At 40.4% G+C, this 24,632-nt stretch overlaps 1 protein-coding gene and 1 pseudogene across 1 annotated transcript in view; one reads left to right on the forward strand and one right to left on the reverse strand.

The window, feature by feature from the left end:
* Positions 1-2,255: 2,255 nt before the first annotated feature.
* LOC103345342 (zinc finger protein 248) overlaps positions 2,256-24,632 on the forward strand; it is a 44,930-nt gene continuing 22,553 nt past the window's right edge. Inside the window, exon 1 of the mRNA XM_017338021.3 lies at positions 2,256-2,555. Within this exon, the coding sequence (XP_017193510.2) occupies positions 2,535-2,555 (21 nt within the window). The 5' untranslated portion in view covers positions 2,256-2,534. The remainder of the gene's footprint in view (positions 2,556-24,632) is intronic.
* LOC108175702 (vacuolar protein sorting-associated protein VTA1 homolog) lies at positions 14,731-15,928 on the reverse strand (annotated as a pseudogene).

Raw genomic sequence — 24,632 nt, forward strand, 5'->3', positions numbered from 1 at the left:
AGTCAGTTGGAGGTAGCCTTTTATTACTGATGAACACTAATGTACTAAGAACTCCTTGCCTATTAAATAATAAAATTCAAATGAAGATTTACACATGAGTTCCCTCCTGCCTTCATCTACCATTGAAATCCTGTTGTTTCTGCCTTTTAGATCGCCCTGTAATCTGTTGCCTCTTCTTCATTCCCACTACCACCATACCTTGGTTCAGGTCCTACTAAATATCTTTGATATACATTTTTATTGACCTCTCTGTGTTTTTTTTTTTTTTTTTTTTTTTTTTTTTTTGCCTTTGTGTCAAAAGCCTTTTAGTTCATCTCAGCCTTTTTCTGATTGCTCAGGATATCTTACTCCAATATCTAGGAAAATCATGTGGCTGGTAGTTCTTTCAACACACCACACAAAAGAATGCTCAGTAAATGCTTACTAAATAGTGGATGGAATGCCTTACAAAGCTAGGGTGAACATTTAAGCTGCTTGGCCCTGGATGGTTTCTGTTATACATTTCAACCCTGTGTCATTATTAATATGTCTCTTTTATTATCAAATTTGTCTCTGAGCAACAAATTATACATTCATCTAATTGTGGCAGTTATGAAATAGACATCTATTTCATTGTCTCTTCAACTAGGTAGTTCTTAGGCATCAGAAATTGTATTTATTTCTTTTTATATCCTCATTTATTCATTCAACTAAAAGAATGACTCTATCAAGATGCTGAGTTTTAATGTCAAAGCAAACATGTTTCTTGCCCTCCTGAATTTTCAATCTGGCATGAAAAAGCAGTCTACACAAAGACTATTGCCTGATATAATAAACATTAGTGTGAAATGAATGGATACATTTAAGCATTCCTAATCCAGCAATTCTAATCCCATGAATTATAATTGACAGAAGTAATCACAAACAGAACTCCATGTCATCCTGCTTCCATTTACATTTCTACTTAAAATCTTAAAAATCAAACACCACAAATATACTTAAGAATGCATTTATATGCTATCTTGATATTAAACATGAAAAAAATAACCATACAGCAACAGCAACTTTGAATCTCCTTTCTTATTCAGACAAGTTACAATCCTATGTGTTTCTCTGCAGTGAAGATTAGCATTATAGATACTCTTCCTCTCCCTCACTTCTTATTTTAGAGATGAGAAACCTGGGGTTTTAGAAACTGAGCCCCAAGATAAAAGAAATATTTACTTTTTTAAGGAAGATTTATTTTTTTATTTGAAAGGCAGAGTTACAGATAGGCAGAGGCAGAGAGAGAAGTATTCTATCCACTGATTCACTCCCCAAATGGCTGCAATGGCCATAGTTAAGCTAATCCAAAGCCAGGAGCCAGGAAATTCTGGGTCTCCAATGTGGTTAAAAGGTCCCAGGCATTTGGGCCATCTTCTCCTGCTTTTGTAGGCTAGAGCAGAAAGCTGGATTGATAGTGGAGCAGCAGGGACTTGAAACAGCACCCATATTGAATGCCAGTGCTGAAGGCAGAGGCTTAGCCCACTATGCCACAGTGCTGGTCCCGAAAAATTTCATAAACCAATATTTCACTTTGGTTTGCCTTTAACCTAGACTTTTTATCCATATTTCCCTGGGCAAATTCAATTCTAAACTCTTTCCTCCTCAGCTTTCTCTTTGTAAATTGATAATACTGTCTCCAGAATTAATCTAAGGTATAAATGATACAAAGTAAGGCATTTACTACGTTAATCTGGCCCCTAGAAGATACTCGGCAATGTTAGTTCTGTATCCAGTTCTCCTTTTTTTTTTTTTTTTGTACTTGGTGAATTAGAGGGTACAAAAAAATTGTATTCTCAAATCTAGAGGTTAAACTATGCCGTCTACACCTGTGCTGTGAGTTAAATTGAAATAGTTGTCATTTATTACCTGAGAGAAGCTGTCCAGGAATAAAGCAGCAGTAGGATTTTTCTGAGGGAAGCAGCGTGTGTGAGGGAACCATCATTTGGGACTCAGCAGCAGTGGCTCTCACTTCTTAAGATTTTGTTCAAGAAAGGAAGAACAGCACCTGACCCTTGAGATTTGGGGTGGGAAGGAAGGGAAGGGGGATGTAAACCAAAGCAAATGCCCTCTGGTTCCCAGCCTGTCTCCACCCACCCCACACCGAAGCCCTAGGAGAGGGCCAGTAAGTCTAACTAGGAATGCCCTGGCCTGGACTCCATTTCCCAGAGTCACCCGGTGCTGTAACGTTTCCTGTTCTGAATGCCTGTGCGTGTGAATGTGGGAGAACATGCGCATGCGCGTGCCTTTCCCTGTGGCTGGGGGTTGGGAACAGATGAAGTTCACTTACTGATCAGAGTGTGCCCTGAGAGGCTGCGCTGCTCCTTCTCCCACATTCACTGGGGAGTCTTGCTCTGCAAGTGCAATTGCAGGCAATTTGGGAGCACACACCCCACACCTGCTGCCCGCTGCTTCTGTGCTTCTGCATCTGCCACCCCTGGGTCCCAAGTTCCAGCGACTTCTCCTGGCCCACACTCTCTGCTTTGCTTCCCGTGTGTCCTGAAGAAAGGGGCATGCTCCCGAGATTTTCCACGGCAAGTATGGAGAACAGGAAGGGGCATCTATGCGTGTGTGGGAGCGGGGTGGGTGCGATGGCGGGTGGCAGCTCCCAAACATTGATCACTCACTTCTCAGTGATCCTAGGAGCTTCTCCTGCAGAGAACAAGGCTGGGGCCCAGGTGTCATGTCTCCCACTGCCGCTTACCAGTCTCCCACCGCTCGGCCGGTCCCACGGGCTGCCTCGCTCAAATTCTCCTTAAAGTACACTGGACCAGGAACGACACTAGCAGGGCAGTTGAGAGTATGGGTGAAGGAAGGAGTCCCATTCCCTATATTTAAGTAAGCCCAGTTCTCACTTTGGGTGGGTCAAAGAATGCCTTCCTGCTGGGCCTCCAGCTATATCCCCATGGATATAGCTGGGTGGGGCTTGGTGGCCCTCAGCTGGAGCCCGAGGCAGTGGAGTGGTGGGGATGGATGATCAGAGTAGGATCATGGCTCATGGCCCATTGCTGGACCCCCAGGACACATTTGCTAGCAAGGGCGCTGTGTGTTTGGATGTATTTCCCAGCAGCACGTGAAGCTAGTGCAGTAGCTTTGTGGATTGATCTCTCTTCTGTGTATAATTAGCAGACTCTCAATCTGGAGCTTGAGGCCATGGGAACGTAGCAGAAGATTTATTTCCCTGCTTTTCGATTTCTGTCTTCAACCTTTCCTTCTTCTCATGTTATTAGGAATGTCAATTATTATTACCTGCAGCTAATCCCTTTGCAAAGTGAGAAGTGAACTGAAATTAATGCAAGTCTACCGCGTGAGTCAATAATGAGCCAATTTAATATGGATTTTCATAAAGTGGAGAGCTACGAAAACATAAATACAGAAAAGTAACAATTTTTCTCTTCCCTCACTCAACTCTCCGCCAAGCTGATTATCTTACAGTCTATACGGTTTTAATTAAGAGGACCAGTTACTTTTCTTTTTAAAGATTTTATTTATTTATTTGAAATGCAGAGTTACAGAGAGGCAAAGACACAGAGAAAGAGAGGTCTCCCATCTGCTGTTTCACTCCCCAGATGGTCACAATGGCCAGAACTGCATGGATCTGAAGTCAGGAGATTCTTCCAGGTCTCCCACACAGGTACCAGGGACCATGCACTTGGGCCATCTTCCACTGCTTTCCCAGGCCATAGCAGAGAGCTGGATCAGAAGTGGAGCAGCCAGGTCTCAAACTGGCACCCATAAGGTTTTACCTGCTTGGCCACAGCACCAGCTTCAAGTTACTTTTTTTATTCTGGGTTCTGTGTTTAACCCCATGACATTTTCAACATGGGAGGATATTAGTGATAGATTTTCATAGTTACTGTGGTCTGTGGAAGCCTTCGTACAGGGTATTAATGTGAGGAGGGATAAGGAAGAAATAAAATATGCCCCTCTGCCCCCACAGAGATGCCCACACAGTAGGGTAAAAGATGTGGCTTTGGGCTGACACTGTGACTCAGTAGGTTAATCCTCTGCCTGTGGAGCCATATAGGCACTGGTTTGAGTCCCAGCTGCTCCTCCTCTGATCTAGCTCTCTTCTATGGCCTGGGAAGGCAGTGGAAGATGGCCCAAGTGCTTGGGCCTCTGCACCCATGTGGGAGACCCAGAAGAAGCTCTGGCTCCTGGCTTTAGATCAGTGCAGCTCTTCTGGCCATTTTGGCCATCTGGGGAGTGAACCAGCAGAAGGAAGGCCTTTCTCTCTGTCTATCCCTCTAAGTATCTATAACTCTACCTCTCAAATAAATAAATAAAACATCTTTTTAAAAAAGTGTGTTGTGGCCTTCAAAACTATTGCTGTAGACTAACTTTCAGTATAATGAAATTTTCACTGGGTTAACTGAGTGATTCATAGATTCTGTTAGAGTCCTGTTGTCACCAGATTACTAATCTATGAAACTCATTTAACATAGTAAGGTTACCTAGGAAGTAAAAATAGGAAGGGAATCCTGGCTAGAGGTTGTTAGGGTAACAACATTCTTCCTGTCAAACCCAGTGTGTTTTTGACCTTTTCTCCCATGTACACTCTATCACAGTGCTTGTGAGTGGACAAGCAGTTATGTGTTTCTGCTGAAAAGAGTTGCTTCACACCCAGGAAACAACTATAAGACACTTTCTCAGCAATTATGTTGTGTGTACATTAATATGAACTTGAAAACAGCCAAGAACAGGATTCCTGGACTACTCAGGCTAACTGACTGTTCTTGGCACATCATTCCCTGCTCTAAGTTTCTGGCAAGTTCTTTAAAATTTTTAGGAGAGACATGTTTCATATGAGAGACATAATCTGGTAATGTAGCAGTGATGTCTTTAAGGTGCCATGTGAGGAAGCAGTCTGATGGTGTCCATTCATCTTCCCATTAATGACTTTGATTGATGTCTAGCACAGGGTGGCAGAAGGCAATCCTCCTCCTGAATTGCATCAAGCCAGGAGGATTCATCTACAGTTTATCGGAGCTTTCTTTGTGTGAAGGAATAACCAAGATACTACATTGTATAGGTTTTTTTTTTTTTTTTAAGATTCATTTTATTTACTTGATAGGCAGATTTACAGAGAGATGGAAAGACAGAGAGAGGTCTTCCATCCATTGGTTCACTCCTCAAATAGCCACAATGGCTTGAGCTTGGCCAGGTGAACCCAGGAGCTAGGAGCTTCTTTTGGTTCTCACACTTGATTGCAGGGGCCCAAATACATGGGCCATCATCTTTTGCTTTCCCAGGTGAATTAGCATGGAACTAGATTGGAAATGGAGCAGCCAGGTCTTGAAGCAGTGCCCATGTGTGGTGATGGCCCTGCAAGTGGCTGCTTAACTACTACAGCAGCCCCATGTGCATTTTTTCAAAGTGGGGGGAGGGGTTAAATTTTTTATAGTATGATTCTCAATATAGAGATGATAATTTGTAGTAGATGATGATTTTGGTTATATTTGAGTTTCTTTGAATTTCTATATTTTTGAAGTTAATAAGTACTAGTAGTTATGTTATCCTTACTTTGATAAACAAACTCTCTCCCATCCCTCATTTAAAATGCTTTTTAAGATAGATTTAGTTTGGGGGGACTGGCACTGTGGTGTGCCAGGTGAGGCTACCACCTGCCATGCTGGCATCCCATATGGGTGCTTTTTTGAGATCCAGCTTTCTGCTATGGCCTGGGAAAGCAGTGGAAGATAGCCCAAGTTCTTGGGTTCCTGCACCCAATGGGAAACCTGACAGAGGCTTCTGGCTCCTGGCTTCAGATAGATCCAGCTCTGGCCATTGTAGCCATTTGGGGAGTGAATCAGTGCATGAAAGACCTCTCTCTGTGCCTCTACCACTCTGTAACTCTACCTTTTAAATAAATAAATAAAATTTTTACATGCTTCACCATGGCACTGGCCCCAACACCTAACAGGTTTTTTGGGTTCTTACCCTGGGGTTCACTTTGAGCACTAAGTACAGTTATTCTGTGTGACTGCATATTTCATGTTCCTTCTATGGAAAAGCTTTTCACATGTTCTGAGTGCCTGGTTGGGCTACATCTGCCCATAATGGAAACTAAACCTCCATTTGGCACTTGGAGAGAGAGAGTGCTGGGTCCTGCAATCTTCTAAATGAATTTAATCAGAAAATGTGTTTTGAAACATTTGGTCTATAGGTAGGCAGGGCAGTTTTCCTGGATCCCTGTGAGAATTGATGAACTGATGGTGTTATTCTATCTCACATTATATTCTGAAATTTACTTCATTTTATTTTCTTAAAATAGCTATATTTGAAATTTGCTCCCCCTTCTGAAATTTTTGTGCTTCTGTCTTCCTTATAACCATGGATATGTGTAGCCCTTTTCCTTCTTTTTATGATGCTAGAAGAACAATGGGACATTGCAACTCTCTCCCCTGGCAGCACACCTTCCTTCTCTTTGAATTAGACCCTGGGTTAACTTGGTTGCACAAAAAGCATATATCTAAACCCAGTGTACCTAATGAATGAAAGTCATCATGAAATCAATATGCCTTGTAAACCTCTCATCTCTTGTTTTGAAATGTGTTGTGAATGTGTCTTTTATGTCAGTGTAAGCTGGAGTCTTCCCACTTAAGGCAGAAGGCTGCTGAGGGACAGCACAACTGTAGCCTTGCTCTGTTATTTTACTGTGGCTCCTCTCTCACTCTTTCCCTTTATTTAAGTTGAAAAATTTTATTTTAAAGACAGTTACAGAGAAAGAGGCAGAGACAGAAGGATGGGGATCTTGTGTCTGCTGGTTCACTCAAGAGACTGCAGTGAATAATGCTGGCCCAGCCTGGAAGTCCAACCAAGTGTCCGATGTTGGTGCAAGGACCCAAGACATCTGTTTCTGCTTCCCCAGTTGCATTAGCAGGGAGCTGGATCAGAAGTGGAGCAGCTGTGACTCAAACTAGCACTCATGGGGCTGACATTGTGGCACAATAGGGAAAGCCACCATCTGCAATACCAGCTTCCCAGATGAGCAGCAGTTCATGTCCCAGTTGCTCCACCTCTAACTAGCTCCCTGCTGATGGCCTGAGAAAAGCAACAGAGGATGACTCAAGTGTTTGGGCCATTGTAACCCATGTGGGAGACCCAGATGAAGTGCCTGGCTCCTGGTTTCTGTGTGGTTCAGCCCTGGCCATTGCAGCCAATTCAGATGGGAAATCTCTCTTTTTTAGCATCTATTTATTTATTTGCAAGGCAGAGATAGAAAAAGGGAGAGAATGAGAAAGAGATTTTCCATCTGCTGGTCTACTCTCTAGATGGCTGCAATGGCTAGGACTGGGCCAGGCCCAAGTCAGGCACCAAGAGCTTCATCCAGGTCTCCCACATGGGTGGCAGGGACCCAAGTATTGGACCATCTTCTTTTCCAAGGCCACTAGCAGAAGAGAGAGAGCTTGAGCAGAAGTGGATCAGAGCTGTACTGGGTAGTATTATTTCTTTTAGATTTGAGTGCTTGGATAGCAAAAGAAATAAATATTTTTTTTTCTTATAAAATGAATTGAGGAGGCACTACATAAAGTCAGCAGCAACTTTCTTGGCTCCTGTTACATGTCAAGATGAATCAGAATAAAAATATTAATTTATTAGAAAGGCAGAGTTAGAAAGAGAGAGATGTAAATCATTTATCCACTGCTTCACACCCCTAATGGCCACAGCACCTGGGGTTGGAACTGGGTTAAAGTCAGGAGCCAGTATCTTCTTCCACATTTCCCATGTGGGAGTAGGAGCACAAGCACCATCCTTTGTAGCTTTCGTAGGCACATGAAAGAGCTGGATCAGAAGTAGAGCAGGTGGGACATGAACTCATGCACAATATGGAATACCAGCATCACAGGCAATGGCTTTCCCACTGTACTCTACAAGAGAAAAAGGGAAGGCCGGAAGAAATCTTGAAAAGTATTCCAAAGGATAAAGTAATAGGACACAGGACATTTGTGCAGATTTCTATTATAGGGTTTTATTATAGGGTTTTCCTTTTTTTTTTTTTTTAATTAGAGATAATTTCTAACATAATTTGTGATATACTTGACTCACTTTTCAGTTTTCTTACAGATAAGATGTGCTTATAAGATGTAGAGGGGCTGGTACTATGGCTTTGTAGTTTAATCCTCTGCCTGTGGCACTGGCATCCTATATGGGCCCTGTTCTAGTCCCAGATGCTCCTCTTCTGATCCAGCTCTCAGCTATGACATGGGAAAGTAGTAGAAGATGGCTCAAGGGCTTAGGCCCCTGTACCCAAGAGGAAACAGAGAAGAAACTCCTGGCTCCTGGCTTCAGATCAGTGCAGCTCCATCTGTTATAGCCATTTGGGCAGTGAACCAGCAGATGGAAGACCTTTATCTCTGTCTCTTCCTCTCACTGTCTATAATTCAACCTCTTAAATAAATAAAATCCTCAAAAAAATATGTAGAGAAGTACTGTAATTAAATGCAATAGTACACTCCTAAATATGCAGTTAGCATTAAATTTTTGTTGAGAAAGGGATGAGCTTGTCTTTATGTGTGTCTTGCTTAGAGCAGAATTTTTATGACTGAATTTGAGATAATTAAAAATCAGTTTTATAATTGAAACATTGACCATTTTTACAGCTGCAGCCTCCCACTCACACTCTGTGTCCCTATGCAGATATTCCACATGAGGGTACAACAGAAAGAGAGGCCTGCATATCTGGAGTAATGCAAATATGCCCTTTGCTTAAACCAGGGGATTGATTGACTGGAGTTCTTTGTGATTCAGTTTGCATTTTTCTGTACAGTGAAATACAGTGATTTGGGTAAAGTATCTTGTCTTCTAGTAGATGATTCCATTTGTCTTTCTTATCCATCTACCTGGCATCACAGGTGATTCCCAAGACAGGGAAAAAAAAAAGTAGCTTCTTCAGAGTTGATGTATTTCTCCTGGAAAATTGGAGAAATATTTTGTAAGAAGCAGTTCATGGAGGATGTATAAGTCCCTAGAAATGAAACGGAAGTGATTCCCTTTAATTGCCCCTCCCTGAGCTAGGTCCAGAGGCTCATTGATCAGGGCAAGAATGCTAATATTTATAGGCCAATTATGAATGATCCATGTTTGTCTTACACATGAGATGTCTACAGATCTGTTTCTCAAGGCCTTTAAGATAAAATAAGAAAACTTTGTAACAAAAGAGAAGTTTGGCATTGCCTGTTGCCTTGGTCTAAGATCTGTGCATTTATTACCCACTTAGTTCTCTGACTCCTATTGTGAGCATCTCCTAATGGTTCTTTTTTGGCCATTCCTCTGTCCAGATTCCTTAGTGGGTGACAACCTTTGACCAGACTTACAGTCTGATAACTCAGCCCAAATTGGAGTTGACTAGTTTATGTACCCACTTCAGGATTAAGGTGGTCTAAAACTGCCAATGACCAATGACTGGGTGCCTTTATGCTCCCTCAAGAGATAAGACTCTGGGCAAGGTCCCAAGTGGCTTTGCTTGGTCCTCTTCCCTTGATCTCTCTGGTGACCAGCCTGATTCTCAGGTAGGCAGGGAACTTGTTGGCTCATAGAAGTCTCCAGATTTCTGTTTTGCACTCATCTGCAAAATATTGAGTTTTCTCTTGGATCTCAAAAGTCCTGAGTAGGGGGTTTTATTTTGTGTTGAGATGTGTCTTTATAAAGACAGGTGTCACTGAAGACTGTGAATCCTCAGAATCTACTGAACTCACCCAGGCCTGCATGGAGTTCTGGGATCCTGGCTTCAGGCTGAACATTGCCTGCTGTTGTGAGCATTTGGGTGTGTACCAGAAAATGGAAAAAATCTCTCTCCCTCTCTATCTCCCCCTACCTTTCAAAGAAAATGAAAAACAGATAAAAATTGGAAAAAGTGTGTTTTGCCTTGTGTCCTAAGGAAAAAGTAATTGCTGTTGTTATAGGTAGAACTCATTTGTACACTTCACAAATACTCACAAATCTCAGGTTAAAGGCTTGGTGATCACTGCTGGCTGGCAGCCTACTCAGCTCCCATTCTGTAATGCATCTCCTTCCATCATCTGCAGTTCACTTTGGGTGCTCATAAAACACCAAACTACCTCCTGACTTTGCATCCCTGTGTTCTTTATACATAGCTTGGCCATAATCTCATTTTCTTTAGCAGCATGCTAATTTTTATGAGTACTTCATAGGCAAAGAATAACGGGGACATTGATTTTTTTCTGAGCTTTTGCCCTAAGTGGTTTATTTTATGAAGCTGATTCTGGGTACTGTATAGAACTTTGCTGGATCATAAGTTGGGGTGCAGAGGTTGATGTTAGAGAAATAGGGCTAGCACTGCCACTTCCACCCTGCAACCCATGCCTGCCTTTGGATTCTGTTTTTATAGAGTGTTGGAATGAGGCAGTAGTGATGCAATAAAGGAATGAACTTTCAATTGTTAAACATTTTTATCTTTATTAATACAAAGAGAACAGATTGCATAAGAATGTAATTCCAGAAGAACATAACCATACTTCTCTATTTCCTCCTCCTTTCTTCCTTTCTCTTTTTAAGGATTTAATAAGCTGGCTTTTTTCCCTAACCTAGTCTTCACCCCTTCACCTCCAGCCTTCCTGTCCATTTGTTCCTACTTTACAATCTGGTACTTTAAGCTTTTTCCCCCTTCTTTCATGCATGTTTTTGCCTACTCCTACCCCAATTCCAAAGAAGGAAAAATGAATAAAAATCATGAGATATTGATTCAATGACAGGAATCCTATCCAGAAATATAGAAAAAAAGTTACCTCCTTTTTCTTTTTATTAACAATTTATTTATTGATTTACCTTCCTGGAAGAGGCAGCTGGAAGTTCTCCGAGGTCTGTCCTTAGAATGTGAGGAGAGCCAGAGATATTGGACAGACTCTTTACAGTCTGTTTGTTTTACTGTGAGAGATGTTGTTCCACTTGCCTGTGGCAGAAAAAAATGAGATTTAAATGATTTTTTTTCTGCATTACTAATTTTTATGATGAGTCTCTTCTTTATCAATGGATAGAGACCCGTCAAATTTACTATAAGCAAAAAATTTCACAAACACAACTGCTTCCAGAGGAGATGCATGCCTCTCCATTCCCACATGGCCTTCCCCTGAGAGCTCCAGGTGGCTTCTCTTGGTCTCCTGAAAGCAAAGAGAAGATTCCAACCACAGAAAAAGTTCACTATGACTGTGGTGTTGTTTCTTGGAAGTTCCTGTCCAAAAAGTAATCATTTAAGAACACCAGGGGCATTTTATTAGTTTCATAGGAACTCTTCTTCCTGGCTTCAGTGGAGAGGAAAAGTATCAAAGTTGAAGCATGATTCTAGGCAAAGCACAATTATTTATCTGCATAACAAAAATCCTCATGCTTTTCTGCACATTGTTAGTCTTACATGGGTTAGAAAAAAAATGCCATTTAATGTCGTAGAACTCTCTAATGCTAAAAAGTGCAAGAATTAAAAATTGCTATTTTATGCTCTTATAAAGCTGCAAAAGCATTAACATTGTGCATTTCTGGGAGATTTGAAAATTCTAAATTTGCATTTATTTATTTATTTATTTTTGACAGACAGAGTGGACAGTGAGAGAGAGAGACAGAGAGAAAGGTCTTCCTTTGCCATTGGTTCACCCTCCAATGGCCACCGCAGCCGACGCGCTGCGGCGGCACACCGCGCTGATCTGATGGCAGGAGCCAGGTACTTATCCTGGTCTCCCATGGGGTGCAGGGCCCAAGCACTTGGGCCATCCTCCACTGCACTCCCTGGCCACAGCAGAGAGCTGGCCTGGAAGAGGGGCAACCGGGACAGAATCCGGTGCCCCGACCGGGACTAGAACCCGGTGTGCTGGCGCCGCAAGGCGGAGGATTAGCCTAGTGAGCCGCGGCACCAGCCAAAAATTCTAAATTTGAAATCAATTGCATTGACTGGCTTTACAGAGTAGGAAGAAAATAATTGGTTTATTAATTATTTATAAAGAAAGACTATGAAAGAAGCTATTCATTGGTACCAGTTGTCTATGATAAGCTTTAGTGTTTATGAAGCTATGATTTATTTTTTGTTTGTTTATTATATTTTACAGGTAGAGTTATAGACAGAGAGAGAGAGAAAGGTCTTCCTTCCATTGGTTCACTCCCCTAACGGCTACTACGGCCAGTGCTCTGCTGATCCAAAGCCCGGAGCTGAGTACTTCCTCCAGGTATCCCATGCAGGTGCAGAGACCCAAGCACTTGGGCCATCCTCTGCTGCAGAGAGCTGGACTGGAAGAGGAGCAAGTGGGACTAGTACCCGGTGCCCCAACTGGGACTAGAACCCAGGGTGCTGGTGCCACAGGTGGAGGATTAGCCAAGTGAGCCATGGCACCAGCCTATGATTTATTTTATTTTATGAGCTATGTCCACTTGAAGTTGTGAAAGAAAACATACAATAGTGGTTGCAATTCACTTTAACAAACTTTTTGAAAGATTTTATTTATTTCTTTGAGAGGCAGAGTTACAGACAGTGAGAGGTAGAGACAGAGAGAAAGGTCTTCCATCCATTGGTTCACTCCCCAAATGGCCACAACAACCAGAGCTGCTTGATCCAAAGCCAGGAGCCAGGTGCTTCTTCCCAGCCACCCATGGGTGCAGGGGCCCAAGCACTTGGGCCATATTTTACTGCTTTCCCAGGCCATAGCAGAGAGCTGGATTGAAAGAGGAGTAGCTGGGACTAGAACCAGTGCCCATATAAGATGCCAGTGCCATAGGTGGAAGATTAACCCACTGCACCATGGCACCGGCCCCGAAATTCTCTTGAAAACAAAACATTTATTCCTGAGTTTTTTGATGAGTTAGGCCAATGAAGTCCTGACAGGGCACATATGTCTCTAGAATTAGAGGAGTGCTTATCATTCTCATACTGTGTTCTGTTGCTGTTCAGCCTGTGACAGTGAGACATGTAAATAAAAAAACAGATATTCAGCATGTTGTTACCCCACAAGGAATCTTATCTTGTCTGCATCTGAATAATTTTGATAGCCAGGTGTTTTTAAGTTGCCAAATATTCTCCTAATTTGTATTTATTTAAAGACTATTAACTTAGTACCATAATTTTTGTTATAATAATTTGATTGCAGATAAGAAATTTACAAATTCATACCTTGACTAGAAGTTTTACTTTGTAACAATCACAGACTAGCAGAAGTCATAAACCCTTAACCCTCATTTTTTTTTAAAATAAGAGGTTGTAATTAATATGAATATATAAAGAATATATTTTTTAAGATTTTATTTATTTGAGAGGTAGAATTACAGACAGAGAGAAAGGTCTTCCTTCCATTGGTTCACTCTCCAGATGGCTGAAATGGCCAGTGCTGCACCCATCTAAAGCCAGGAGCCAGCTGCTTCTTCTTGGTCTCCCATGTGGGTGCAGGGGCCCAAGCACTTGGGCCATCTTCCACTGCTTTCCCAGGCCATAGCAGAGAACTGGACTGGAAGAGGGGCAACTGGGACTAGAACTGGCACCCATAAAGGATGTCAGCACCACAGGCCGAGGATTAACCTCCGCACTGCATCACCAGCCCGAAGTACATGAAGAATTTAGAACAGAAAATCTACCAACCTCATGGAGTTTATCTCCCTTTCAAAACTTTTAATAACCTTTGGGATGGAGAATGCTAATTTAAGGTACTGTAATTAAATTCACACAAACAAAAGATGTTTTAGGATGTTTTACTTCATTATTTAAGTTAGATACTGTTAGGAAATTCTAAATTATTTTGTGGATAAATTGTAATTTCTTTTCACAAGTGTATTTGAGTAGAAACACAAGATTTTATAATCAATTATTTATGTTTAACACATATGCTTAAGTATGTTTTGTATTAAAATAACAGCATTTTATGAAGTTTAGATACATCTTGTTCAATACAAGCCTAAACTTTTTTTTAAGTTTTATTTAAAAAGAATCTTTCTATTTTTTAACACAGCAAATTCAGATGACACAGTAAGTCCATAATTTCCCACAAAATTCATAAACTTAACAACTGAGTATCTTAAGTCTTATAAATCTTCTGAATCATTCATAGTTATACACTCAATGGAACGTACTCCACAGCACCTGAGAAGAATCTTAACATAAAAGCATCAAGTCTTCAGGCATCTCTACAGATCTCTGTTTTTCATTCTCCAAGACATGCAGTCAGACTGCTGATGCAGCAAATACCAATTCACCTTAAGCTTCAATGTATAAAAGAAAGCATTTGGGAAACCAACATTATTAATATTAAGTCTGAAAGCATTTCTACCTCTTGACTCAATGACTTTCCCTTCTGTCAATATTAAACTCTAATGAATAAAAATTGTGTTTTGAACATAATTTTTTCAGGTTAATCTAGCACTTTAGGACATTTGTATTTGTTTTATAAGCCTTAAGGAAAACAAAAAGATAATCTCTAATCTAGACAATTCTGGAATCTTTTATTAGATTTAGAATTTTACAGCAAATTAACATGATCTGTTTGTCCAAATATTATGGCTGTTAAAAAATTCTCTTCATGTATGTAAATTAATAAAGCTTATTTCCAATATATATTTTCTGTGTTTTCATTTGATGAAGCAGGGTTCAAAGGGTGTTTTTAGGATCTTGCCAACATCAGCCCTATGTACCCATAAATTGTCAGAGCCATTAAATGGACAATAAAAACTGGTTGAGGCTACTGATGAATGCTTCAAAAGGAATCTGATACACAGATTTTATTGTCATATTCAACTCAACTGAAGACTTTCTTAAAACTGTACTCTTGATGAGCTGAAGGCAGAGTAATGGAGTTAGTTCAATGGAGTTAGTTCTTTATGCCAAAGATACATGGATCTGCTGTACAAAGGCTTCATTCTCTGTTAGTCATCAGTAACTTGAGGACTTTCTGTAGATTCTGAATGGCAGTGCTAACATCTTCATATTGCAAAGCACTGCAATATTTGCAGTATTTCTGAGCTCTCACAAAGTCCTCAGGGGTGAGGTGGGTATTGCCTTGGGAAACCATAATGAAAAGTGTGGGATCATCATCTATTATTTTTCACTTTATGTGTCTGTGTGGGAGCAAACTGTTGAAATCCTTACTTAAGGTATACTAAGCTGATCTTCTGTATATTAAGATAATCGAAAATGAATCTTGATGTGAATGGAAGGGGAGAGGGAGTGGGAAAGGGGAGGGTTGTGGGTGGGAGGGACGGTATGGGGGGGAAGCCATAGTAATCCATTATTCGTACTTTGGAAACTTATATTCATTAAATAAAAGTTAAAAAAAAAAAAAGAAAAAAAAAGAAAAAAAAAAAAAAAGAAAAGTGTGGGATCAATGGCTGGAATAGTCTATAGAGTAGGGTGGATGGTATTCCTTGTTATACCCATGCTATGAGGCACTTTTGCTGGTGTATTGGCTGGGGCATGTGCACCCAGAGGACTCTGTATTCAACTATAGCTGTCTGATGGCATGCTGCCTGGGTCAACTGCTGAAGATGATGATGGTTGAGGTGTGCTGAGTGGGCAGAGATGCTACTATAGCATCTTCATTTTCTTCACCATCAGTATCTTCCTCTATTGCAATAGGGCCTGCTTGAGGAGTCTCCTCATTCTTTAAGCAATTATGGATATATGTTGCCTTCCACCTTGCATACTTTGTGTGTTTCACATTTTCATCAGTGTTATGTCAAACACAGTTATGACATCTATTAAAAGACTTGCAGTATAGAAGAACTTGATCATGTTTTTTGTGAAATCACCCAGCACAATGTTCATTGTCTACATATATAATCATTTTCAAATCATAATTCCCCAAATGGGCAGAACCAACTACTCCTTGAGTAATAGCTTCATTATCACCACCACTGTTTCTTTTTGTTGTTGTTGTGAAGAATCTGAGCCTGGATCAAGGCACAGCTATTTTAGACTAGGCCTCCATCTTGTAACTCAGGCCTGACCAGGCCCTGAACCCTATGACAAAATCTCCTTAAAGAAGAAAAATAAACTCCCCTAGCAGCAGCCAATCAGCAGATAACAGGGAAATACCTGCTATCCAGGTGTCTTTTCCAGGTGTCTTTTCAGGCCATTAAGGTGATTGATAACATCCCAAAACCCTGCAGTTTGGAACATACACCCTAGCAGCTTGAGCCCTACACTTTAGCCAATCATTTTAAACAGTATCCACCCCAAAGTCATCCAACCACCTTTACTAGGTCCATTCCAGCCACTGGATTTACTAATCAATTTTAAGAATTGTTCTTTAAATTTCCGCAGAATGAGATGATTTGCTGAATGGTGCTATAATGTATAGAATGTCTCTGAAAACCCTATATAAACCCTACAGAGGAAATGGGATGACTGCTGTGAGGATTGGAGGAGTGGACCCTAGCTCAAGCTAGAACAATAAACCTTTTTGCATTTGCATCATTGAAGTCTCTCATTGGGATAATTGAGTCCCATCCAAGTCCGGTCTAACAGTTGTTGTTAAGATTTATTTATTTATTATAATGGCAGAATTACAGAAAGGCAGAGAGACAGAAAGAGAATCGGCCTCTGCCATCCACTAGTTCACTCCCCAAATGGCCACAATGGCTGGAGCTGTGCTGATCTGAAGCCAGGAGCCAGGAGATTCTTCCAGGTCTCCCACATGTGTGCCGGGGCCCAAGGACTTGGGCCATCTTTCTACTGCTTTCCAGGCCAGAGAAGAGAGCTGAGTCAGAAGTGGAGCAGTTGGGACTTGAACTGGAGCACATATGGGATGCCAGCACTGCAGGCCAGGGCTTTAACCTGCTGTACCACAGTACCAGCCCCCCAACTATTTATTAAGAGCTCCTAACTGACCTGTTAATTTTGATAAAAATTTATGACACTCAGGAGTTTTATTATCAATCTTCATTCTAGTTTGCACAGCATATAAATGACCCCCTTGGTGAAATACATAATGATCAAACAATGGCTGCCAACAAACACCCCTCAGATCAATTCTTGAGCAACTATTCAGTAATAGGCCACCACAGGGTCCTACTTGTCATGCTCCTGAACCATGAGGTGATACTGTATGTTCTTTTATTTTTTAAATTTTTTTATTTTGACAGAGTTATAGACAGAAAGTTCTTCCTTCTGAATGTTGTTGGTATTTTGATTGAGATCATGTTGAATCTGTCAATTGCTTTTGAGGGGCTGGCACTGTGGAATAGTAGTTTGAGCCTCTGTCTGGCATTGGCATTTCATATGGATGCCAGTTTGGGTCCCAGCTGATCCTCTGATCTAGCTCTCTGCTCATGGCCTAGTAAGGCAGTGGAAGATGGCCCAGGTGCTTGGGCTCCTGTATCCACATAGGAGATGAGGAGGAAGTTCCTAGCTCCTGGGTTCAGATCATCCCAGCAGCAGCCATTAAAGCTATTTGGAGAATTAACCAACAGTTAGAAGACATCACTTCTTGTCTCTCTGTCTCTCTGTCTATAACTTCCTCTCAAATAAATAAATGATTGTAAAAGTAAAATTAAAAATAATTTCTTTTGGTAGAATGGGAATTTTGATGATATTAGTTCTTCTAATTTATGAACATCGAAGATTTTTCTTTTTTCTGTGTTCTTTTTCTTTAATGTTTTGCAATTTTTCTTATAGAGATCTTTCACACCCCTGACTAAATTTATTCCAAGGAATAAAAAAATTTATGGTTATCGAGAATGGTACTGATCTGATAAGTAATTTTTCAGCCATGGCATTTTTGTGTATATAATGGTTATTGATTTTTGTGTGTTGATTTCATATCTTACAACTTTACCAAACTTTCTTGTGAGTTTCAATAATCTCTTGCTGGAGTCTTTTGGTTTCCCAATATTTAGGATCATGTCATCTGCAAACAGATTATTGGACTTTCTCCTTTCTAATTTGTTTTCCTTTGATTTCTTTTTCTTGCATTATTGCCATAGCTAAAACTGTTAGTAGTGTATTGAACAGCAGTAGTGATGGAGAGCAACTTTGGGTTCAGATCTTAGTGGAAATGCTTCCAAGATTTCCCATTCAATATGATGTTGGTTGAAAATTTGTCATATATTGCCTTGATTGTGATAAGGAATGTTTCTTCTATTCCCCACTTGCTTAAGGTTTTTATAATGAAAGGTTGTTTTTTATCAAATACTTTCTCTTCATCTATTGATCATCATGTGGTTTTTATTCTTTAGTTTGCTAGTGTCACATTTCACATTTATTGATTTGCATATGTTGAACTATCCCTGCATACCAGGGGTACATTCCACTTGGTCCAGGTAAATTATCTTTATAATCTTTTGTTGGATTTTTATTAGCTAGTATTTTGTTAAGAATTTTTGGATCTGTGGTTATCAGAGATATTGTTCTTTAGTTCTGTTTCTTTATTGTATCATTTTCTGGTTTAGAAAATAAGGTGACACTGGCCAAATAGAAGGAGTTTGGGAATACTCTTCTCTTTCAATTGTTTTGAATAGCTTAAGAAGAATTGGAATTAGTTCTGTTTTAAAAGTCTGGTAGAATTTTGCAGTGAAGCTTTATGGTCTTGGGCTTTTCTTTAGAGGGTTTTTGTTACTGATTCAATCTCTGTCTTTAGGTTTTCTATGTCTTCATGACTCAATTTTCTTATCTAACATGTGTCTTGATTTCTTCTAGGTTTTCTAATTTGTTGGTCACTGCATGAGATACCCACATTCTATATTGCAGTGCCAATCTAAGTTTTCAGTGCTCTACTTCCAAACCAGTTTCCTGCCTAATATCTCTGGGAATCATGGGGTAGTGGCTCAAATTCTTCAGTTCCTTTCACCTAAGTGCAAGATCTACTACTTACTAGGGGAACTGAGAGCCTGGTCCAGCCACAGCTGTTGCAGCCACAGCTGTTGCAGACATTTAGAGAGCCAACTATATGGAAGACCTCTCAGCCTCTCTCTCTTCACCCACTTTCTGTGTGTTTCTCTGCCTTTTTAAGAATTATTTTAAAAGTTATTTACATCTTTATTTGAAAGTCACAGTTACAGAGAGAGAGAGAGAGACAGACAGACAGAGAGAGATCTTCCATCATCTGGTTCATGCCCCTGGTGTCTCCAATGGCCAGTGTAATGCCAGGTTGAAACCAGGAGCTTCTTTTGAGTCACCCATGGGGGTGGCAGGAACCCAAGTATTTGGGCCATCTTCCACTGTATCAGGCCATTAGCATGAAGCTAAATCAGAAGTGGAACAAGTGTGACTTGAACCAGTGCCTATATGGGATGCCAGTATAACAGATGGCAGCTTTGCATACTGCAGCACAACACCAGCCCCCTCTCTGCCTTTCAAATAAACAAATCTTTAAAAAAGAGATGAAAATGTCCTTAAGATAGTAAAAGTCATCATGATTGAGCAGTGAAGAATCTATTGAGATGATTACATTTTAAAAGTTTTATTTATATATTTGAAAGGCAGTGTTAGAGTGAGAAAGGGAGAGACCGATCTTCCTTCTGGTTTGTTCTCCTCCAAAATGACTACAATGATTGGGGCTAGACCAGGCTGATCCCATAAGATAGGAGCTTCTTCCAGATATCACATGAGTTCAGGGGCCCAAGCATTCGGGCAAGCCTTTACTGCTTTCCCAGACACATTAGCAGAGAGCTGGATAAGTTTGGGGCATCAATATCTATGACATCTTCCTTGCAGTATAAGAATATAGAACACATCTGGCACAATTAACGTCCTATTTATGGGTGGGCCAAGGATAACAGCTTCCAACTCTCAAGGTTTGGACTAGATGGGTTCTGAGGAATTGTATTATAAGAGATATTAATCCATAACTCTTGGTTTAAGCTTTTTTTAGCAGATAATGGTGTGACTACTTTGGGTCTCTGGATTGTCACCAGTGAAGGCATCCAGATTAACAGGAATGAGATCAACAGTCAGCAGAATGGTGTCCGGCTGAACTTAAATGGTTTTTCTTTTTTATTGCTAGAATAGTGACCTCCTGCAGTACCCTGGCATCTGGACATAGACAGTAGACATTGGAAGCCATCCTCTTTGCCAAATGGAGTATGTCAAATTTGGGTCCATCATTTATTAAGGAGGCCTTAGTAGCCATTTTCATGTTTTACTGTTATATATCAATGGCCAAAGTCCTACTAGACAACAAGGTTTGGAGCATCACAGGCTCAAGGTGTGTAGGTGACTGTTTTTCCAGTATAGCAAAGTTAATAGCCATCTAATTTAATTTTACTGGCACATAGCAAGGTTCCAAGAGAGGTTATTTCTTGCATCACAGCCCTTGAGAAGTAATGGATATCATAGATGATCCAAAGAATTTAGAAGGCATATGAGCTCCACAAGTGAAGAAGTCACTGAGAGCACTACTGATAGTGCCTACAGAATTTAATTTGACTGATTTTAGCACTTTTCATTGGAAGGGGTTCCATATAAGCTGGGCTGATTTGTAGCATCCATGACAATTTTTTAAATGAGGCATGCATTGTACCAAAACCCAGGAAAGACTAAAAGGTATTAGCATTGTATGTTCTTCACAAGTATGTCAAATAGTCTCATTCAGGGAGGAAGTCATCAATGTGATGTATTCTTGTGCTCCTGAGAAAAGGTGAGTACAGTTAAATTCTTTGAAAAAATTGTGTTTGATGGCAAAGTCAATGAGATGCTCATGTATACCCTAGAAGTGTCTTCAAAGTGAAGGCAAATTAGACTAACGGGATGTTGGAAAGCTTTGAGCAAAATACATTTGCCACTTTTGTAATAGTTAAGATGGGTCATTTATCTATTAAGAGGCATCAGATATGTTAATATTAGGTATAATGTATGGTGGACATAATCGATGGCATATAGCATTAAGATTTTAGTAATCTACCATGAGATGCCATTTACTTTTTTCCAGATTCAACAGGTAAAATTGGGCTGCCAAGTGCGAAAGAGCTGGAATAATCACCTTTTTTTAAATTAAGTCTAATGTAATAAATTTTAATGCATGAAGACATTGAGTTTCCTTTTATTATGTCATCTTAATTATTTTAGTTTGGGACCTGTGGATTGTTATTTTCCCTAGTTAAATTGTAGCTTAAAATTTTTATTTTAATAATTACTTGCTACTGTTGAAATCTTTACTTAATATATACTAAATTGATCTTCTGTATATAAGAGAAATGAAAATGAATCTTGATGTGAATGGAAGGGGAGAGGGAGTGGGAAAGGGGAGGGTTGTGGGTGGGAGGGAAGTTATGGGGGGGAAGCCATTGTAATCCATAAGGTGTACTTTGGAAATTTATATTCATTAAATAAAAGTTAAAAAAATAATAATGACTTGCTGTGATAGGCCATCTCTCCCACCTGTGGGATTTTTTTGAGTACATCTGCCTATTGGAAATTTAGGTAATACTACAATTAAAATGAGATGTACCAAATAAATTATTTTTTTCTTCTGATACACATTTTGGAACTTTTCTAAAATGGTATTGAGTACCCTGTTTAAATTTGGGATCCCCTGAGTAAAACTTATTTGAGCCACATTACTGATTACACCTATGAAACTCTGTGAATAAGTGCATCTAGAACCTGGAAAAATTGATGTCTTATGCTGAAGAGACATAAGAATCAATGTCTCTTTTAATTATATAATTTTAAAATAAATTCGAGATGTCTAAAAGGATGAAATTATGTACTTTTCAGAAATTTATACCTATATACAACTATAATTTATACATTTTACATTTTCCTTCTTTAGGTTTTTAAGAATATTTATTAGGGCTGGCACTGTGGTGTGGGCAGAGGCCCACACATTTGGCCATCTTTTGCTGCTATTTTCCCAGGTTCAATAGCAGGGAGCTGGATCAGGAGTGGAGAGATTGGGACACACACTGGCACAAATATGGGATGCCATTCCCATCTAGTAAAACTTGATCAGATAACATTGGTTGTTTCTATTAATGACATTTCTATTAGTGATAAGTAGCTCAAGCTTGACTTCAAATTTAGTCCTTGTAGGATCCTGAATTAATTTCAGTCTGTGATCCTCACTCTCTTTATATCTTAGGGACTATATTTTTCATTATTGATTCAGTAAAATCAAGTGTTAGAGCTCCTATTTCTAAGTGCTTGAAATTATAAATGGTGGTCATTACTCAGAAGGTGTATGCAGGGGTTGGTGCCATGGCTCACTTGGTTAATCCTCCACCTGTGGCACCGGCATCCCATATGGGCACCGGGTTCTAGTCCCAGTTGCCCCTCTTCCAGTCCAGCTCTTTGCTGTGGCCCGGGAGGGCAGTGGAGGATGGCCCAAGTGCTTGGGCCCCTGCAATCACATGGGAGACCAGAAAGAAGCACCTGGCTCCTGGCATTGGATCGGCACAGTGCTGGCCATAGTGGCCATTTGGGAAATGAACCAATGGAAGAAAGACCTTTCTCTCTGTCTCTCTCTCTCACTGTCAAAAAAAAAAAAAAAAAGATATATTTCAAACCAGTTAGAGAAAATGAGTTGTAAAAGATCAATCAACAACAATTGAGTGTTGCGTGCTGCCTGCCCACTTTCTTCTCAGGAATCCACACAGAATTTACAACTGTAATTCAAAAATCAGCAACTCCTGCTATCAGAAAAGTGTGCCTACCACTATAGGGAGCAATAATTTTTAGAAAGGACAAGGGAATCCACTATTTCATGGTACTATTCTTATTTGATGCCTACAACTTCATTTTCTGTTTACATTGTATGATACTGGGAACTAAGTAACAATTTTTTTCTGGGTCTGAGATGAAGTTATTTAAGGTAGAAGTTCAGGACTGAGGTCCCTCAATTTGTAGAATGAAGTCACTGAAAGGCAATTACCAGATCAGTGATGATATAGGCATTTGAATAACACAATTCATACACTATACATAGAAAAAATGACCATTAGCTGTGGGCCAACAGTCAATGGCCCATGAGATCATCAGTCAAATCCTCAAGAGTTTTACTATAATTTCACACCAATTCTCATTTAGACAAGAAGAGGAGTAAAAACAAGAGTTCCATGACACCCTAATATTTGTCTCTTTGCCTAATTTGTGGCAGAAACCGCAGCTTAAGTGCAGTTTTTTTTTCTTAATATAGCTTTGTTGAAAATATACAGATAACTGGATTGATGCATAGATGAATTTCAGGATGTTTTGGGTACAGAATTATTAGATAGTGCAGTTTTAACAGTTCACAAATATTTTACAAGGCATTCAACCTATTTTCCAGCCATATTAAATCACCAAATTATTACTATTTTTCTGTGAAATATGATCCAGAAATTGTTTTAGTAGGTAAGATCAAGCATCATTTTAAAGGATTAAAAATGATTTATTCAGGGATATTGTTTTCTTCTTTAAACACTAAAGTTAAAAAGAGTCCTTGAGCCAGCACCGCAGCTCAACAGGCTAATCCTCCACCTAGCGGTGCCGGCACACTGGGTTCTAGTCCCAGTCGGGGTGCCGGATTCTGTCCCGGTTGCCCCTCTTCCAGGCCAGCTCTCTGCTGTGGCCAGGGAGTGCAGTGGAGGATGGCCCAAGTGCTTGGGCCCTGCACCCCACAGGAGACCAGGATAAGCACCTGGCTCCTGGCTTTGGATCAGTGCAGTGCACCAGCCATAGTGCACCGGCCGCAGCGGCCATTGGAGGGTGAACCAACGGCAAAGGAAGACCTTTCTGTCTCTCTCTCTCTCTCACTGTCCACTCTGCCTGTAAAAAAAAAAAATCCTTGGAGGTTTTTTTCTAAGTATCTGTAGCAGTATTTGAGGTTTTAGAACCACAATTTAATTATGAGAATTGAAAAAATAATAATATATCTAATGACAATTTCCAAAAATTCTATCCACATTTTAATTTCTCCACTTATAGTATGTTTCTTTTCTTTCTTTTTTTTCTTTTTAAACAGGCAGAGTTAGAGAGAGTGAGAGAGAAAGAGAGATAGGTCTTCCTTTTTCTGTTGGTTCACACCCCAAGTGGCTGCAATGGACAATGCGCTGTGCTGATCCAAAGCTAGGAGCCAGGTGCTTCCTCCTGGGCTCCCATACAAGGCCAAGGACCTGGGCCATCCTCCACTGCACTCCCAGACCACAGCAGAGAGCTGAACTGGAAGAGGAGTAACTGGGACAGAATCCAGCACCCCGACCGGGACTAGAACCCAGCCAAGCGGGCCATGGTGCTGGCCAACTTGTAGTATGTTTCTTTCAAATGTATTTGCCAAGCAAGGAATTAATGAGGAATTGGAATATTATGTGAGCACTTCATGTGGTTAGACAATTTTTTATGTATCCCCACTGTATCCTAAGAGGTTGATTTTCCAGTAAATTTCTTCCTAATGGAGGTGTGCACTGTTTTACAGGGAAAGTAGCTTCTTCAGCCCGTGATGTCAACAGGGAAAGATCAGGGAAAGTCTCCTTTGTTTTCCTTCTCAGCATATGCCATTGCAACCACTCCCATCATCTTTAGAGAATTTCTGGTCCTGAAGCTGTCCTCACATTGCTCAAGGACTGTGTGATTGGTTTCTATGTCTGTGAATGTTAGTGTGGGAGTAAAAGGAACTTTGGAGAGCAGGACAGGTTCCTGTCTCTTGATGGCACAGGTGCAGTTGTAGATTGGAGGCATTATAATCTCTCATTCAGGTACACCATATAGACCTTGG

Source organism: Oryctolagus cuniculus, chromosome 1, assembly GCF_051225735.1.
Source record: "Oryctolagus cuniculus isolate XC-2025 breed Fujian yellow rabbit chromosome 1, ASM5122573v1, whole genome shotgun sequence".
Lineage (NCBI taxonomy): Eukaryota > Metazoa > Chordata > Mammalia > Lagomorpha > Leporidae > Oryctolagus > Oryctolagus cuniculus.